The 18,325-nt window shown below is 44.5% G+C and overlaps 1 protein-coding gene across 1 annotated transcript; it reads right to left on the bottom strand.

The window, feature by feature from the left end:
* Positions 1 to 1,004: 1,004 nt before the first annotated feature.
* On the bottom strand, positions 1,005 to 16,996 carry LOC119483383 (E3 ubiquitin/ISG15 ligase TRIM25-like). Its single transcript, XM_037761455.1, is given in 16 exon segments — positions 1,005 to 2,414; positions 2,510 to 2,569; positions 7,286 to 7,399; positions 8,443 to 8,487; positions 8,613 to 8,651; positions 9,619 to 9,639; positions 9,827 to 10,000; positions 10,225 to 10,237; positions 10,239 to 10,291; positions 12,300 to 12,407; positions 12,410 to 12,443; positions 12,445 to 12,465; positions 14,032 to 14,265; positions 14,453 to 14,548; positions 15,735 to 16,370; positions 16,763 to 16,996. Coding segments are annotated over 15 exon segments (2,142 nt in total). The 5' UTR covers positions 16,332 to 16,370; positions 16,763 to 16,996; the 3' UTR covers positions 1,005 to 1,881.
* Positions 16,997 to 18,325: the final 1,329 nt, after the last annotated feature.

Below are 18,325 nucleotides of genomic sequence, written 5' to 3'. Positions count from 1 at the left end.
GCAGCTGGCTGCAGGTTACTGACTGACAGCACACCTGGCTCTTTAGTTCTATTGTTGATTACTTGCTGTATACTTCTTGTATCGGTCTCAATTCAGTTTATTGTGAGCAGATCATTTATCCTGCTCCTTCTGCCAGCAAACATAGCTTTATGTGTTCTGCATATAACATATAATATTAGCTTTAAAAACACATTTTTAACTTGTTTTTAAATACTCATTATGAAGTAATTGGGGCACATAAGTGCGACCAAATTACCTGAGATGCAGTTTTTTAGACTGGAAAACACGAGGTATACTGCCTCTTCCTGTGTTTTGAAAAGCCAGCTTAATTTTTTTGGTAACATAACCATAAATTCAGCAGCTGTAAATCTCAGCTGGCTAAGCTAACGACAACAGCTAAGGACTTAGCTATGACATGCCATTAACTATTGACATCCACTTCAGTTTGTGATGCTTCAAGCTGTCTGTGGACTCATATTCTCAGGCTGGGCATAATAACCACCGCCATCTTTTCCTTCATTTTCTGGGTTTTAGAAGGGTGCTTAGCAGTACGCACCGATAGAGCTCAACAGAGAGGTTCCGGAAGTGAAAATTCCCATTCATATTCTAAATCGTGGATTTGATCATAAGCCATAATGTCATAACCATCCAAGGTAGACTTACCAGGAGCTACGAGATTGTGAAACGATGCTATGTGCTCCTGTAGTCCGTATGATGTCAACCTTGTTTTAAGAAAAACCTGTTTTATTCACAATGTCGAGGAGAAGTACTCTCTAGTCTCTGATTGGTGGAGCCCGCTGATACTAGGGCTGACCTGAATGCTTCGAAGCTCCGACCGTTGCCACGGTAATCAACCTCCAAATCACTATTAAAATGCTTTGTTTTTAAAAATGTTTTATATAGAAGTATGTAATAATAATGTATAAATCCCAAATTGCCCATGAAATAAGGAATAATCCCACATTATTCATATTCAACATTAATAATTATTAGTAATTCTCAGATGGCTATCGCTGTTTGTTGTGTTTACAGGTGCGTGTGTGTACAGTAGTGCGGCAACGGCACTGAAACGGGGGAGATGGAGACAGACAGACATAGCCTACAGAAGAACAAGCTGTTACCATGGAAATGTGTATCGCACCTGCGAACGGCTAGTGAGGGTACGCGAACGGCTAGTGAGGATACGTGCTCGTACGCGCTCCAAAATAGTTCACCGAAATGTGTTTCTGAAAACATTTGAGGCGAGAAAATAAGGCATGAAGTTACTGAATCTGTCTTCATTTTAGATTGACAGCAGTTAGTTTAAAAGTTTTTCCAGAAGGCGGCGAGTTGCCATTCGCAATCGTTTATGGGATGAGTACTTCCTTCACTCTTAAAATAATTATGTCCACAGTCTTGTACCTTTGCTTTTTTCCATTTTCCAATGTTTTTGTTGCTCCGAATCAAATATTTTATGGTCTGGATTTAATCTCCTCGCTGGTTGGCTTGGTTCCATGCTTAAAACTCTTCAAATAAAGGATTTTCTGAAACGTTGATGGAGTAAATGAATGGGAAATTCACTTCCGGAGCCTTTCAAGAAGTGGGCGATCAGTGCTGAGCTCTAGTTGGGATAATCATTGTTTCACCTGATCCATTCCAACAGCACACAACGCCATTCAGCTGCAACTGTACAGGCAACATTGATTTTCCACTTTTAACAAAGACGATAATAAACAAAAGCGTTAGCTGGGGAGTAGAACTGGCCAGCCTCTTGATAAATAAAGCCTAGCTTTAAAAGTTCAACTACGTATTATTTTCCATTATTAATGAGCGTGATTAGAACACAGGGCTAACTGTGTGCATGCGTGGGCATGCAATATGCCATCTGTGTGCATATGCTCCTCATGCCTGCAGCTTGCACAAAGAAACGGACGAGCCACTTGAGAAAATCCAGAAAGCTGGATACACGGCTTCGGCAAAGGGGAACACAAAGGAGTGGAAGGGATATGCCCTGTCTGCCACGTTATAGAACGTAGCAGTGCCCTCCTCACAATCCAACAGCACACCGATGCGCTTCGGATTGGGGTTGGCCAGCACGGTCTCACTGCTGTTATACCAAGCTGACAGCTTGACGTTAAACCACTCCACACACCAGGACTGGGCGTTGCGGCCCAGTCGACTGGTGGGACCTTTGCGGTCAATGCTGCTGTAAGCCAAGCCCAGGCCAATGAAGTTGTTGCTGCTCAGTCGGACTTCCCAGTAGTGGCGTCCCCTAGAGAAACCCTTGGAGGCGAGCACCTGGGAGCAGACGGCGAAGCGTTCAGGGCAATCGGGGTAGTTTGTGTGTTCATCTGACACAGAGGCCTTAGTGAAGCCCTCACTCAGTTCAATGCGTTTGTGGACTGTCTTTGGATCCAAAGTGAGTACCGTACCGTCTGGGAGGGACAGAAAAAAACAAAACAGATAACAGACACGGTTGCTACTATCATATGAGGGGAAGACACAGTACCGGCTGCACTCACACACTTACATTTCAGAAGTTCGGTTCTTTTTTCAGCAGATGTTATGTTTGGGGGAATGTCCAACATTTCTACAACAGAAGACAAAGAAGACTTTTCATCAGACTCAGGGTTAACAAATAAAAGCTTTAAACCTGCAGATGTTACACATTAAAGCTGGAGTAGTCAGATTGGAGGAAAAAAAAGAAGTTATTTTTATAAAACAGTCACTATATCCTGACAGTAGTGCATGAGACAGGTAATATGTGAAAAAAAATGTTCCTCTGTGTCCTCTGATGCTCCTAACTGCATCTGCAAGATTTCACAGACCGGAGGAAAACAACCAATCAGAGCCGAGCTGGAGCCTTGCCATCTCTGAGTAGCAGTCAATCATTCCTGAACTCTGATCAAACGGTCAAACGAGGCAGCGCTGATCAAATATTAATCAATATTCTGTTACTGTAATGCCTATTTCTCTCCTCACATGTTCTCAGAATCATCTTGTAGTGTACTGTTTAGCTGTAAAATGAGAAAGTTTGTAACCCAGCAGCCATGTTGAGATCAGTTGAGTTAATACCATGCACCACCCACCAGCCGGAGCAAACTTTCTCACCGGCCACCGTGGCTCTCCGACACGCTTGGCACACAGGAGAAGCTTCAGTTGGTTGCAATCTCCTCACGTCACCGCTAGATACCACAAGATACTACACACTGGACCTTTAACGCAACTTAAATTTTTCGGTTGTAGCGGACTCAGTTTTAAAGCTAGAGTGAAGATAATGGCATCACATGAAACTAGAGCTCCGGGAACCATCACCTTAACGTGGTGGAGAGGTTTGTGTGTCCCTATGACCCTGAGGGCTGTGTTGTCTGGAGCCTCGTGTTCCTGGTAGGGTCTCCCATGGCAAATTGGTCTTAGGTGAGGGGCCGGACTAAGAATGGTTCACAAAAAACCCAATGACAACACGAGGCAGAGGAGGAGTTACCCGGCCCGGAGGAAGCCCGGGGCCCACGTCTGGAGCCAGGCCCAGACGGAGGGCCCGTCAACGAGCGTCTGGTGGCCGGGCTTGCCACGGAGCCCGGCCGGGGATACCCCGAAAAAGGAACGTGGCACCCCCCTCCTCTCCATCCTGTGGGCTCACCACCTGCGGGAAGAACCGCTTGGGTCGGGTGCGCTGCCACACGGGTGGCAGTGAAGGCCAGGGACCTCGACGGACTGGACCCGGGCGGCAGAGGCTGGCTCTGGGGACGTGGAACGTCACCTCTCTGTGGGGGAAGGAGCCGGAGCTTGTGCGGGAGGTGGAGCGCTATCAGTTGGATCTGGTAGGGCTTACCTCTACGCACAGCCTCGGTTCTGGAACCGTACTCTTGGATAGGGGTTGGACTCTATTCTTCTCTGGAGTTGCCCATGGTGTGAGGCGCCGGGCGGGTGTGGGGATACTCACAAATCCCCGGCTGAGTGCCGCTACGTTGGAGTTTACCCCGGTGGACGAGAGGGTCGCCTCCCTACGCCTTCGGGTTATGGGGGGGAAAACTCTGACTGTTGTTTGTGCGTATGCACCAAACAGCAGTTCGGAGTATTCGGCCTTCTTGGAGACCCTGAATGGAGTCCTGTATGGGGCTCCAGTAGGGGACTCCATAGTTCTCCTGGGAGACTTCAACGCGCACGTGGGCAACGATGGAGACACCTGGAGTGGCGTGATTGGGAGGAACGGCCTCCCTGATCTAAACCCGAGTGGTCGTTTGTTGTTGGACTTCTGTGCTAGTCATGGATTGTCCATAACGAACACCATGTTCGAACATAAGGATGCTCATAAGTGTACGTGGTACCAGAGCACCCTAGGCCGAAGGTCGATGATCGATTTTGTAATCGTATCATCTGATCTGAGGCCGTATGTTTTGGACACTCGGGTGAAGAGAGGGGCGGAGCTGTCAACTGATCACCATCTGGTGGTGAGTTGGGTCAGATGGTGGGGGAAGACTCTGGACAGACCTGGTAAGCCCAAACGCGTAGTGAGGGTGAACTGGGAACGTCTGGAGGAGGCCCCTGTCCGAGAGATCTTCAACTCACACCTCCGGCGGAGCTTTTCTGGCATCCCTGTGGAGGTTGGGGGCATTGAACCCGAGTGGACGATGTTCAAAGCTTCCATTGCTGAAGCTGCGGCGGTGAGCTGTGGTTTTAAGGTCTTAGGTGCCTCAAGGGGCGGCAACCCTCGAACACCGTGGTGGACACCGGTGGTCAGGGAAGCCGTCCGACTGAAGAAGGAGGCCTTCCGGGATATGTTATCTCGGAGGTCTCCGGAGGCAGTTGCAGGGTACCGACGGGCCCGAAGAGCAGCAGCCACTGCCGTGACGGAGGCAAAGCAGCGGGTGTGGGAGGAGTTCGGAGCAGCCATGGAGAAGGACTTTCGGTCGGCACCAAAGTGTTTCTGGAAAACCATCCGGCACCTTAGGAGGGGGAAACGGGGAACCATCCAAGCTGTGTACAGTAAGGATGGGACACTGTTGACCTCAACTGAGGAGGTAATCGGGCGGTGGAAGGAGCACTTTGAGGAACTTCTGAATCCGACCAATACGCCCTCTATGGTAGAGGCAGAGCTGGAAGCTGATGGGGGACCATCATCAATTACCCTGGTGGAAGTCACTGAGGTAGTCAAACAACTCCACAGTGGCAAAGCCCCGGGGGTTGATGAGATCCGCCCAGAAATGCTGAAGGCTCTGGGTGGGGAGGGGCTGTCTTGGATGACACGTCTCTTCAACACCGCGTGGAAGTCGGTGACAGTGCCTAAGGAGTGGCAGACCGGGGTGGTGGTTCCCCTTTTCAAAAAGGGGGACCAGAGAGTGTGTGCCAATTACAGGGGTATCACACTGCTCAGCCTCCCTGGTAAAGTCTACTCCAAGGTGCTGGAAAGGAGGGTTCGGCCAATAGTCGAACCTCAGATCGAAGAGGAACAATGCGGATTCCGTCCTGGCCGTGGAACAACGGACCAGCTCTTCACTCTCGCAAGGATCCTGGAGGGGGCCTGGGAGTATGACCATCCAGTCTACATGTGTTTTGTGGACTTGGAGAAGGCATATGACCGGGTCCCCCGGGAGATACTGTGGGGGGTGCTGCGGGAGTATGGGGTGAGGGGGGCACTTCTCAGGGCCATCCAATCCCTGTACGCCCAAAGCGAGAGCTGTGTTCGGATCCTCGGCAGTAAGTCGGACTCGTTTCCGGTGGGGGTTGGCCTCCGCCAGGGCTGCGCTTTGTCACCAATCCTGTTCGTGATATTCATGGACAGGATATCGAGGCGTAGTCGGGTGGAGGAGGGTTTGCAGATCGGTGTGCTGAGGATCTCATCGCTGCTTTTTGCAGATGATGTGGTCCTGTTGGCATCATCGGTCTGCGACCTCCAGCACTCACTGGATCGGTTCACAGCCGAGTGTGACGCAGTCGGGATGAGAATCAGCACCTCTAAATCTGAGGCCATGGTTCTCAGCAGGAAACCGGTGGATTGCCTACTCCGGGTAGGGAATGAGTCCTTACCCCAAGTGAAGGAGTTTAAGTATCTCGGGGTCTTGTTCGCGAGTGAGGGGACGATGGAACGTGAGATTGGTCGGAGAATCGGAGCAGCAGGGGCGGTATTGCATTCGCTTTACCGCACCGTTGTGACGAAAAGAGAGCTGAGCCGGAAGGCAAAGCTCTCGATCTACCGTTCAATCTTCGTTCCTACTCTCACCTATGGTCATGAGGGTTGGGTCATGACCGAAAGAACGAGGTCGCAGGTGCAAGCGGCCGAAATGGGTTTCCTCAGGAGGGTGGCTGGCGTCTCCCTTAGAGATAGGGTAAGAAGCTCAGTCATCCGTGAGGGACTCGGAGTAGAGTCCTTGCTCCTTTGCGTCGAAAGGAGCCAGTTGAGGTGGTTCGGGCATCTAGCACGGATGCCTCCTGGGCGCCTCCCTTGGGAGGTGTTCCAGGCATGACCAGCTGGGAGGAGACCACGGGGAAGACCCAGGACTAGGTGGAGAGATTATATCTCTACTCTGGCCTGGGAACGCCTCGGGATCCCCCAGTCAGAGCTGGTTAATGTGGCCCGGGAAAGGGAAGTTTGGGGTCCCCTGCTGGAGCTGTTGCCCCCGCGACCCGATCCCGGATAAGCGGTTGAAGATGGATGGATGGATGGATGAAACTAGAAAAACCTGATGAATCCATCGGTACCAACCATGTCATACTAGCTTGTCGCCAAGGAGGTTGAATAATGCTCCAAATGTATGCTTGTTTTGGTGAGGAAAAACTGTTATGTCCATTTTCAAAGGGGTCCCTTGACCTCTGACCTCCAGATCAGTGAATGTAAATGGGTTCTATGGGTACCCACGAGTCTCCCCTTTACAGACATGCCCACTTTATTATAATCACATGCAGTTTGGGGCAAGTCATAGTCAAGTCAGCACACTGACACGCTGACAGCTGTTGTTGCCTGTTGGGCTGCAGTTTGCCATGTTATGATTGGAGCATATTGTTTTATGCTAAATGCAGTACCTGTGAGGGTTTCTGGACAATATCTGTCATTGTTTTGTGTTGTTCATTGATTTGACACTTCCATGCTGATAAGAGTATTAAATAATTGACAAATCTCCCTTTAAAGTACATTTTGAACAGATAAAAATGTGTGATTAACTATGGACAATCATGTGATTAATCGTGATTAAATATTTGAATCGATTGACAGCCCTAAATTTGATGTTCTTTTAAACTTTCCATCGTGAGTCCCACAATGTTGCAATACTAAATCGCTGGCGTACTCTTGTTAATGGATGGTGTCTACCTGGTGTCTCTTGGGATTCAGCTGCAGGTGCACCAAACTCCAACAGGTTTTCCGTTGAACGGGCTTGATTCTTATTTCCCATATTGTCTTCTGTGGTTTGGGGTGGTTTTTGTTCTAAAGAAGAAAAAAAAACAGTACATTTGTTATGTATCTGCAGTGATAATTCTGAAGAGTTGTCAATTGTTATGCAATTACAATCAACATGCATTAAAGCTTCAGTAGGCAGAATGTTTTTAGCATCATTGGGCAAAAATCCCATAATAACCTAATTCAAGAGAGAAAACTAGACTTCTGCTCCTCCTCATGGCTCTGTTTTCAGGCTTTAGAACATCTAGCCTGTGATGGGAGACTTTGACCAATGTGTGTTTGGGGACTATCCATAACACAATCCGAGGAAGCAGACGGATATGTCGGGGTCTGTGTCTGGATGAGGTCATTACTGCAGCCCCATCACACCCACAAACACGCACACAAACAGTCACACGCTCACATGAGTTTCTATAGCAACTCCAAACAAACAGTCCGTGCATTTGGTGACCCCACCCCTGCAGAAAAGAGGGTCACATATGGGATAGGGATCAAATATGAATCAATATTCAATAGTCATTACAGTAACACAATATTGATTCATATTTGATCAGCGCTGCCTAGTTTGACATTGAGTTCATGAGTGATTGACAGCTGCTCAGAGATGGCAAGGATACAGCTCGGCTCTGATTGGTTGTTTTCCTGAGGACGCCAGAGGACACAGAAAAACATGATTTTTTCGGATTACCTGTCTCTTGTACTACTGTCAGGATATAGCGATATAGCGTTTTATAAAAATAACTTGTTTTAATCATATCTGCTCCAATCTCGCCTACTTCAGCTTTAATTAAAACAAGAGTTCTTACACCAAACGACGACCAGATAGAGGCAGTAAAATGTTACAAAATGCACAAAATGTTAAAACACAGCTCAGTATAATGTATTAGAGTCCAATGGCACCAAAACTACAGCATCCACAATGACCATTAAGTTGAATCAGCCCCCTCTCTCAAAAACTGAACATTCCAACCTTCATGAAGGAGGATTCTTTGAATTAGAAGATTGCATTAGTTTCAGCCGAGTGTTATGTATTAGTCTGATAATAAATCTCTTCTCTCTCATTTTCTTACTTTGAGGTTTCTTCTTTGGGCCTGCTTTGGGTTGAGGACCTGGACCTGAGATAAGAAGAGGCAAAAGAAAAGGCATCTTATTCTTGAGTCTTGTTCTTGAATCATGTGTTATGAAATGCTTGTCAGGTTTGTTTTACACATATCATAAAGCATAGGACAGATGAACATACCAGATTCCCAGCAGACAGGTATAACTCCCCCATAAGCTCCTGAGAACATGTTAGATAGCGTCATTACATTAGTCTTTTAAGGCAAGACTTTAAAGGGGACATATCATGACACAACCCACTTGTTCAGTGCTGTGCACGTATGTTTGGCTATCTGGAGTGTCTACTAGGGCTGGGCGATATGGATCAAATCAAATACTACGATATTTTTTACCAAATACCTCAATATCGATATTGCGACGATGTTGTAGGACTATTGGTGCTTTCACTAAATATTTACACAATGAGATTTTTGATAAATAATCATCAGGAACGTAGATATAATGGCGGAGTGGGTAAAGGCAAATAATAGAACAGCTAGAACAGTCTGGTAAGTTCAGACAATTACATCCCTTGTATCACCTTTAAAACCAGGAAACACTTATTGCCATATTAACGATATCCAAAACTAAGACAATATCTAGCCTCATATCTTGATATTGATTACAATATTGATATATTGCCCAGCCCTAGTGCCTACCAACCCACAACTGTGAAACAAGGCAAAGGGAGCTATATACCTCCGACTACATTGTTTGCGGGGGTATAATAAAACACCCAGTCAATGTTTGTGGACTTCCGAGATCAGAGAACATGTGATTCAACAAGCCGTTCAGATTTGGCTCCCCTCCTATGTCACTCGCAAGCCAATCAGAGCAGACTGTGCTTTTTTCAGGAGGGGGGCTTAAAGAGACAGCCGCTAATCAGAGCGTTTCAGACAGAGGCTGAATACAGGTTGATTCAGACAGACATTAAAAACATGTATGCTAAAACATGTTCTAGTAGAAACCCAAAAATACAAGTATCGACGTGAAAATGAGCCTGATATGTCCCCTTTAAACAGTTAACCCACCACCACACAACCCAGCCTATTGAGCAATATTCACAGTATTAAATAAGAGCAGAGTACTATTGATTTCGTTTGATTTATTGATTTCTGTTTCCACCAATTCACCATGAAGCAACTCACCAAGAATGCCAGTGTAATTATCTGCAACAAGTTGGACATTTACAGCTTCACTTTACTAAACTGTCATGCATCTTCAACTGTTAAATTTCCCCACTTATCAATGTAGCTGCAACCAGCATCTTTCAAATCATTCTGATGCTGTACGTTTTTAGTGGAAAAGTCATACAATCCCATTGTGGTTATGATTGTACATTTATGCCTTACTTACTTGTCTTTGTCCTGCATAAATCGAGGCCCCTATAAAGGCCTGGTGGTGGATACTGGGGTCCATGGTATCCTGCATGTGGCTCTACATAAACAGGGTGGAATAATGGTTGGATGGGTGGACGACCTGGACTGTGGGACCTGGGCTGTCTTTTCTGCTTTTGGGGCTTGGAGACTTCTGAAACAGAGGTGAAATGAGAAGCATGTTGTGCACCCGTATGTGTTTTATAAAGGGCTGTGTGTTCACAAATGCAAAGCACATATTGTAAATGCTCTGAGAGAGATCTATGAAGATATTTTAACACACAGATTTAGCTTTGTTTTCTTTGACACACGTGGTGAATATTTATCATACACGTGGGCAGATATTTTATTATAGATTATAGGTAGAGATGAATATACCAGATTCTGGCTGAGAATCCAGTACTTCCAGAACCTGCAGGTGCTGAGCCAGGAACTGCTTTTTCATCTGTGAATAGGTAAATGGACTGCATTTATATAGCGCTTCACACACACACGCACACGCACACGCACACACGAACACGCACATGCAGAGTAATTTGGCCGTCTTGCTCAAGGGCACTTCCACGTCGTGGAACAGGTGGAGCTAGAGATCGAACTGCCAACCCGACGCGCTCTACCTACTGAGCCACAGAAGCCCCTGAAGATCCCACTGGACAAAAACTCTACCCACTATTGCATTTTATCGAAAAATACAACTTTGATTTCTATTGTCTGTGACCAATGTTTGTTAACTTTATAAAATACTGCATGTTCAGCTCCACCACCCTTAAACTATTTATTCTAACGGCTCACAGTGAAGTGAGACAAACAGGATCATCAACGAGGGGGAGACGGGAAATATAAAACATTAATAGACAAATGTACTCAAACGGCTTTTTCAGTTACAGCAACTAAACAGTGGAATGATATCCCTACAAATATTTTTTTGAAAACTTTTTTTATTTAAATGTTAACAAATGATCATGTTGTCTCAGCAGGTATCTCTCTGCCCCGTCAGAGCGGCGCTGTCCTTCGCCTTCTTCCTGCTGCTTGTCTCGCTCTGTGTTTTTTTTTTTTAATCTATTATATCGTTAAAAGTGTCAATATTCCTAAATCTACAGTTGATTTCTCACCTCAAAAATGTTCAGAAGTGAATTTAGTGATGGAATAGCTACGAAAAATGTAAAAAAGAAGTCGTTTTTTGGCTGCTGTTGTTGTGACCATAGCCTCTGCCGTTCCAACGCTTTGCCATGTGGGGATACAGTAGGCGAGTGGGTAAATTGGTCGATGCATATTTGAGATTTTTTTCCAAATCAGTATGACATCTGGGTATTTTTGGCATGCTGTAGATTTTGCTTTTGTTGTGCTATACTACTAGTAAAGTATGTGCTTTTGAATACAGCCAATGATTTATTCATCTCATATCATGCCTAACTTTAATGGATCATAACATATCGGATATGGAATTAATCTGCAGATGCTCCGGTCAAAATGAGACTAAACTTTTCTACGGATGTCGGATTTTGTGGCCCCTACCGGCCGGTTAATAGAGGTGAGGAGTCAGAAGTCAATGTACGATATAAAAACAGTCAATAAAATAATGTAAATCACTACAACTACGAGAGGTCCTTGAGCATACAGTCATAAATGAGCACAAAAAATATTAGGCTGAACGGGTCCAGGTAGTATGCAAGATCAGCTGTGGACAGACACATACACACAAGACCAAACACATGATCTCCCCTCAGGCTTACGCATAGCGGAGATGATAAAGTCAGCCTTAGATTTAATTAGGGATGCACTGATACCGATACCGGATCGGATATCGGGCCGATACTGACTCAAATAGCTGGATCGGGTTGCCGTGACAATGGGGCCGATCTATTCAATTCAGTTCTATGTTTATATACTATATACATTATATACTGGAATCTGGATTCCTGTTTAAGTTTTGACCAATTTGTTGCGGCATTAAAAAGGTTTACAACTGAATTGTAATTCCTCTTAATTTTTAGAGATATTTTCCAAGTTGTTGGTGTACAATTTATTATTTTAATAATAAATAACAACAATGTATTTATTTGTTACATTTTGTTTTACAAAGTTAGGAAAGCAATGTCTCAAGTCATGCCTGATGTTGCCTTACACATAAAATAATGATCCCAGTGACTTCAACACAGTGAGACAGTGAGCTTATTCAATTATTAACACTGGTAATTGCGATCGGGTACTCGGTTATCGACTCGATACCTCAAAGGCCAGGTATGGCTATCTGTATTGGGATTTTAAACAAGGTCGGATCTGTGCATTCCCCTAGATCTAATTCTCAACTATCTCCCAGGACACCAAATCACCAGATGCGACATTGCCAATGTTGAGTTTCTGCACCCAAAATTACATGATTGGCTTCATTATAATTTCATAAAACATCTCCAAATGTAAAATCTCCACTAAAAATGTACCTGGACATTCACCTGGTTTAAGTATCGTAGTCTGCTTCAACAGGCTGTTTAAGGATCTCTGTCAGGTGCTCCTCAGGGCAGCAGAAAAGGCCTGTGTTGCTGTCACCTTCTTGGAGTCAGGTTGATTCGAGGCGTGTGAGGGTCAAAGGTCACGGCCTGGGGGCATGTTGAATGAAGCCTGTAGAGGAACACAGTGTTGTTGTTTTTGATGGGACATGGTTTTATTCAAAGCAGTCAAGATAAAGCTATACTGTTTTACACTCGTGGATCAAATATGAAGTAAATAGTGTCATTTAAACATCATTGGATGATGTAAGAATAAAGTTGTTAGATTGCAGTGTGATGGTTGAAACGTAGCACCAACAGCATCTGGCCTATTCCTGTGTTTCACTCACATCATCCTGTATCCCTGTACAAACTAATGTCCTGGTCACATGTGCTGAATTTAGTTCGGAGATGGAAATCAGGTCAATACTCTAAGGTTTAACTAGAATTAGGCCCGGTCAGACATCAGGCTTTGGGTTAGAACTACCCACAACACATTTGGCAGTTTAAATATATTACATTATAATATCATATTAATAGTGCGGGTCCCATCTGTGTTCTGTTCCGTCCTTTTTCAAATGGAAAAGCCCACTCGAGCCGTTGCGACAAGCAGCGACGTAGGTTTCAAAAGTAAGCTCAGCAATACGGTTATGAATAATGTGAAACGCTAGCTGAAAGGGTTGGTTCAATGTTCTTGTAGTGATGTCGTTATACTCCCGTGTTCTGCGTAGTAAAACAACTGTTTTGTGAATTTAGTCTGGTCTGGTCTTGAAGGCCACGATAAAATGGCTTCAGTTACAGTCGGAACGCCTGTCTGATGGCGAGGTAAACCGACTGTAGACGGGAGCAGCAGAAAAACATATTTTAGCCACCTAAAGAATCAATATCAGTTTAAGTGTACGCTATATTCAAAATATTTTCACAGCTGTACCGCACCGTCAGACAACGCATTCCCACGGGGGACTGAAGACGTTGTATCGCTCTCTTCAAAGCCACCAGACTCACACAGTCATTGTGAGTTGCTGCATCATTCGGTTAGTTTGTGTTATTGTGTGACTTTCTGATCTGAACTAACATGGCATCCACAACAGTACATCGCTTAGCTTTCGTGCCGGTCCTCCTGTCTGCTTCTCCACACTGGGAGCGTGCCGACCACTCCTCCGCCGCTGACAGACTAATGTCACTTCGGGAGGAGAGGATGACTGGCACGTTAGCTAGCCAGCTTGTCCAGAGACTGACAAGATAGCTAGCTAACGCTGCTTTCCTCTTGGCAAAGTAGTCTCCTAGAGGCGAGGAGTGAAGGAACTGGTATCATATACAACTAGAAAACATAAAGAATCCATCGGTACCAACCATGTCATACTAGCTTGACGTTATGAATTTTTTGATGTTAAATGCAGTATCCCTCTGGATCAATATCTCTCATTGTTTGTGTTGTTCATTGATTTACAATAATAAATATATAATACATTGGCATAAAGCAGCATATTTGTCCACATCCCATGTTGATAAGAGGATTAAATACTTGATAAATCTCAATTTAAGCTACATTTTGAATAGATAAAAAATGTGTGATTGATTTGCAATGAATTGCGATTAAACTATGGACAATCATGTGATTAATGTGATTCAATATTTGAATGGATTGACTGCCCTAGTTTCCAGATACTGTGTGGATTGATAATCCCAGTTGTCTCACCTGTAGGAAGGCCAGAGTTTGGGACTGACTCAGCAGACTGTGGATGTCTTCTTTAGCTTTGCTCATACTATCAACATTCTCAGTGAACTTCTTCTCGAGACCCTTGAGTTTAGTCTGACCACCCTCCAGCTCGCGGTCCACTGCATTCAGAGCATCACGCTCCTCTCGGGCCAACATATCCCGCATCTGCTGGTACTCAGCTGCCAAAGCCTTCTTCCTGTTGGTCGCTGAGTCCTAGGGGAGGATCATGAGAGGAGCTTAGACAATATAACATGAATACCTTACATTACAAAAACTCAGTGATTGCAAATGAACAGGAATCACAAATCGTTTCTTTATTCATTCAAGCCCCTTCTTCTTAAAGGCACTATTTTTCCCATTCATGTGAATGATACAGTAAATGTGAAATGTCGAGGGTTACCTTAAGATTGTTCTGCATGGAATTCATTTGAGATATAACAGTCTCATTCTTCTTAATCTTCCCATCCAGCAAACCCAACTTGCCTCTCAGGTCGGACTACAAACACAAACATGATACATTCAGTTCATTCAGACAGAGACACACAGTTCACAGAGAATCATCATCTATTTTTACAAATACGGATTATTGAGTTAAAGGAACAGTGTGTAGGATCTGGTGGTATCTAGCGGTGAGATGAGATTACAACCAACTGAAGCCTCTCCCGTGTGCCAAGCGTAAGCATAGTAAGAGTAGTGTAGGTCATCTGGAGCAGAGCCAGTGCTTGGAGAGTGTGTGTATGAGGGAAGTGTGTGGTGAAGCAAGTCACGTTATCGACTCTAGCCCAAGCCGCTCTGGGCTGCTGTAGAATCACGGAGGAGCAACACGGCGGACTCCATGAAGAGGACCCGCTCACTATGTAGATATAAACAGCTCATTCTAAGCTAACGAATACACAATGATTATTATTATCAGGTGATTATACACTAATGAAAACCTACTTATATTAAAATACTTATTAACAATGTATTCCATTTATACCATTAGATCTCCCTTATTGTTACACACTGGTCCTTTGAGTGCTAACTTTGGGCTTAATCCTGGTTTCAGAACTGGAGGGTTCACTTTTAAAAGAACTACAGGAGGTGATTATGTTCAGGTTATCAAGTCTGCCTCCTCACCGGTCAAATCTCCCAAACAACTTACTAACTGCTTGTCCTGTCCTGTTGGACAATAAAACAATATTGTATTATTGTATTGTAAGTCCCATGAACTTTTTAAAATATGGCAAAATCCTTTAGAAGGCCCACACATAAACAAAATACTCAATTTGAACAAGAAAGTACACTTTATTTCACAGTGACTATTCTCTACTGGAATAGTAGTCCCAACAAGTGTGTATACAATACTCTGACTTCTTTCAACATACTATACTGTGACTTTTGACTTTGCATGCTGCTCTGCTAGGTCTATGGACAGTTTTCATTGGAACTACTTTCTATCAAACAAAACTCCCTATGGAAACTGTTGACAACATGTTCTGTGGATTATGTAGACATTATGTAAACTGTTTCTGGAAGACAAGTTGGTGTTGGAAGTTAAGAAATAGAACTTCTCAATGCTGCGAGCACCACAAACAAAATTCTCCCCCCCTATTTTTAGGAGGACTGCCCCTTTAAACTTATCAGGTGAATACAGACAGACACACACACACACACACACACACACACACACACACACACACCTCTTTCAGGTTCCTCTGCTCCTCGGGGGTGATGAAGGAGCATCCTTTGTGGACTAGCTGGAGGCAGAGGCTGCAGATTGGGCGGCCATGTTGGCTGCAGAAGAGCTCCATCAGCTTGTGGTGGTCCGGGCAGATCCGCTCCGACAGGTCGCCGACAGGCTCACTCAGCTGATGGAGACGAAATGTGGGGTTGTCCCGGTGAGGCCGCAGGTGCTCCTCACAGAAAGAGGCCATGCAGGTGAGGCAGGTCTGGGACGCTTCTGCTTCCATACACGTATCACAATGTATGACGTCCTCTTTCTCCGCTCTGCTCTCCTCTACCATCGGGCCGGGCTCGCTTTGGTTCGTCCTCAGGTTGAAGGTCTCCACGACGGTGCTGAGGACCGTGTTTTTCTTCAGCTCTGGTTTGGTGGCGAAGTGGGTCCGACACTGAGGACAGCTGTAGGAGTCCTTCCAGGTGGCGAGGAGGCAGTCCTGGCAGAAGTTGTGTCCGCAGGGGATGGTCACCGGACAGCTAAAGGGACTCAGACAAATGCTGCAAGTCAGCTCATCCTCCAGACTCAACAGAGAAAAATGACCCTCGTCCATTTCCGCCATCAGGACACGTCAGGTGACGTCAGGTGAGGTCAGGTGAGGCTGCGAGGGAGAAACGAAACTTAACTTCAAGTGCATGAAAACGAAAGTAAAGATCATGTTAGTCATTTCGATGCAGTCTATGGTTTTGAGTAATTCCCAAAGCAACATTTTGATTCTTAATGTCGACGGCTTTCCTGTAGTTTGGCGTATTTTGTCAGCAAAAGCTGTGTTGAATAAAACTGTCCGTGTGAACGAGCTGAGGGCGGAACATTCAGCGAGACCAGTTCACTTTGACATATTCATCCTCATAACAGCTTATTAAAAACATCATTCTCATAACAGCTTATTAAAAACATCATTCTCATAACAGAGCTTATTAAAACATGAACAGGTAACTCGAAAAGAACAAATAGAGGAAGGTTAATCTCCCACAATACCGCAGGCGAACTCACTCCAACTGATGACGTTCTGCTTTAGTTTCACCCGCTCTGTCCCGCTGAGGAGTAGAGAGACAGCTGGTCCACTCACAGTGTCTCACAGTGTGTCTGCTGTTCCACTCACAGTGTCTCACAGTGTCTCTGCTGGTCCAGTCCCCGTGTCTCTGCTGTCCAGTCCCGTCACCGTCACCGTCAGCAGGCTCCTGCTGAACTGCGCCTCGCCTGGCAGCCTTCACTGAATTTACAGGAAGTCACAGAAAAAGTGACTTCCTGTTAGATGGTCTGGGTATCATCGGATATTCCGTTTTTCCTTTGGAATTCAGAAAGGAAAAAACGTTTTTTTATTTTTTCGTTTTAAACCAAAAACCAGGAAACGGCCGTTTTCCCGTTTTTCGTTTCTGAATCAAAAAATTAAAAACGAACCCAAACCGGGCCGTTTGTTTGTTTTTGCGAATTCCTTTTCTCATTATTCGTTTTTAATTGAAGAACGGAAGTCACGTGGGTTTTTCATTTTTTCGTTTTAAACCACAAACGAAAAACAGAATCACGTGGTGCTCTGTTTGTTTTTTGTTTCCAAACGAAAAACGAAAAAACCAAATTAAAAAAACGATCCGATTTAGTTTCTTCAAGTTTCTTTCTGTTATTTTCTGTTTTGAATCGAAGAGCGGAGAACGGCAGTCACGTGACCAGGAAGTGAAGGCAAACATGTCAAAATAAAAGCCAAGAAGATAGTTTGGTCATTCTATAAAAGTGTAACATTATTTAAGCACAGGATCAAAGTAACAGTAGAAGATAAATAGGCTAAATAAATACACAAATAAATACATACATAGATATTTTTGTTTTGTTCTTTTCATTAACACATGAATATCTTTTATCCAAAAAGTGTGTGATAAATTACAGGGAGGGTCTCTATAGATGTTATACAACAGGGAGGGTCTCTACAGATGTTATACAGAACTCTCACATAATTGACACTTTTCTCTCTCACACTCTTACTATGGGCTGTTTCTTTATGTCGGCAGGTGAGAAGCACTATGTGGCTACTCCTTTCAACACACCTGACACTTCCACCTGATCCCTTCACTCCACTAGGAAGGCTGTAGCCGAGTAGTTCTACATCATGATAATGCTGATTTTTCAACAAGCGATTATGACATTAATGCCAGCTAGACAGAATAAAGCTCTGTCTGTCATGACAATAGTACTGTACTGAAGGCCACTTCATCACTCCAGAAACTGTAGATTTAACAGATACCTGCTGTTTTCAGACGGCTGTAAAGAGTCACCCGAGTAAAGGAAAGGCCTTCAGTACAGTTCTATTGTCATGACAGACAGAGCTTTATTCTGTCTAGCTAGCATTAATGTCATAACCACTGGTTGAAAAATCTGCATTATCATGATGTCGAACAAATTAACTAAATTATATATACTACCAAATAGGCTAGAAATGATTGAAAAGCATCATAAACCACCAAACAGAATACAGAAAGTTAGTGATTTCAGTTTTTTAGTGAACTCAGGCTGATTAATCATCATATTACACTATGATGTCTGAAGGTTGGCAAACATGCTGAT

Source organism: Sebastes umbrosus, chromosome 3 (genome assembly GCF_015220745.1).
Source record: "Sebastes umbrosus isolate fSebUmb1 chromosome 3, fSebUmb1.pri, whole genome shotgun sequence".
NCBI classification, from domain to species: Eukaryota; Metazoa; Chordata; class Actinopteri; order Perciformes; family Sebastidae; genus Sebastes; species Sebastes umbrosus.
Note: the sequence above shows the minus strand (reverse complement) of the source record. Positions and strands in the feature narration are given on the sequence as shown.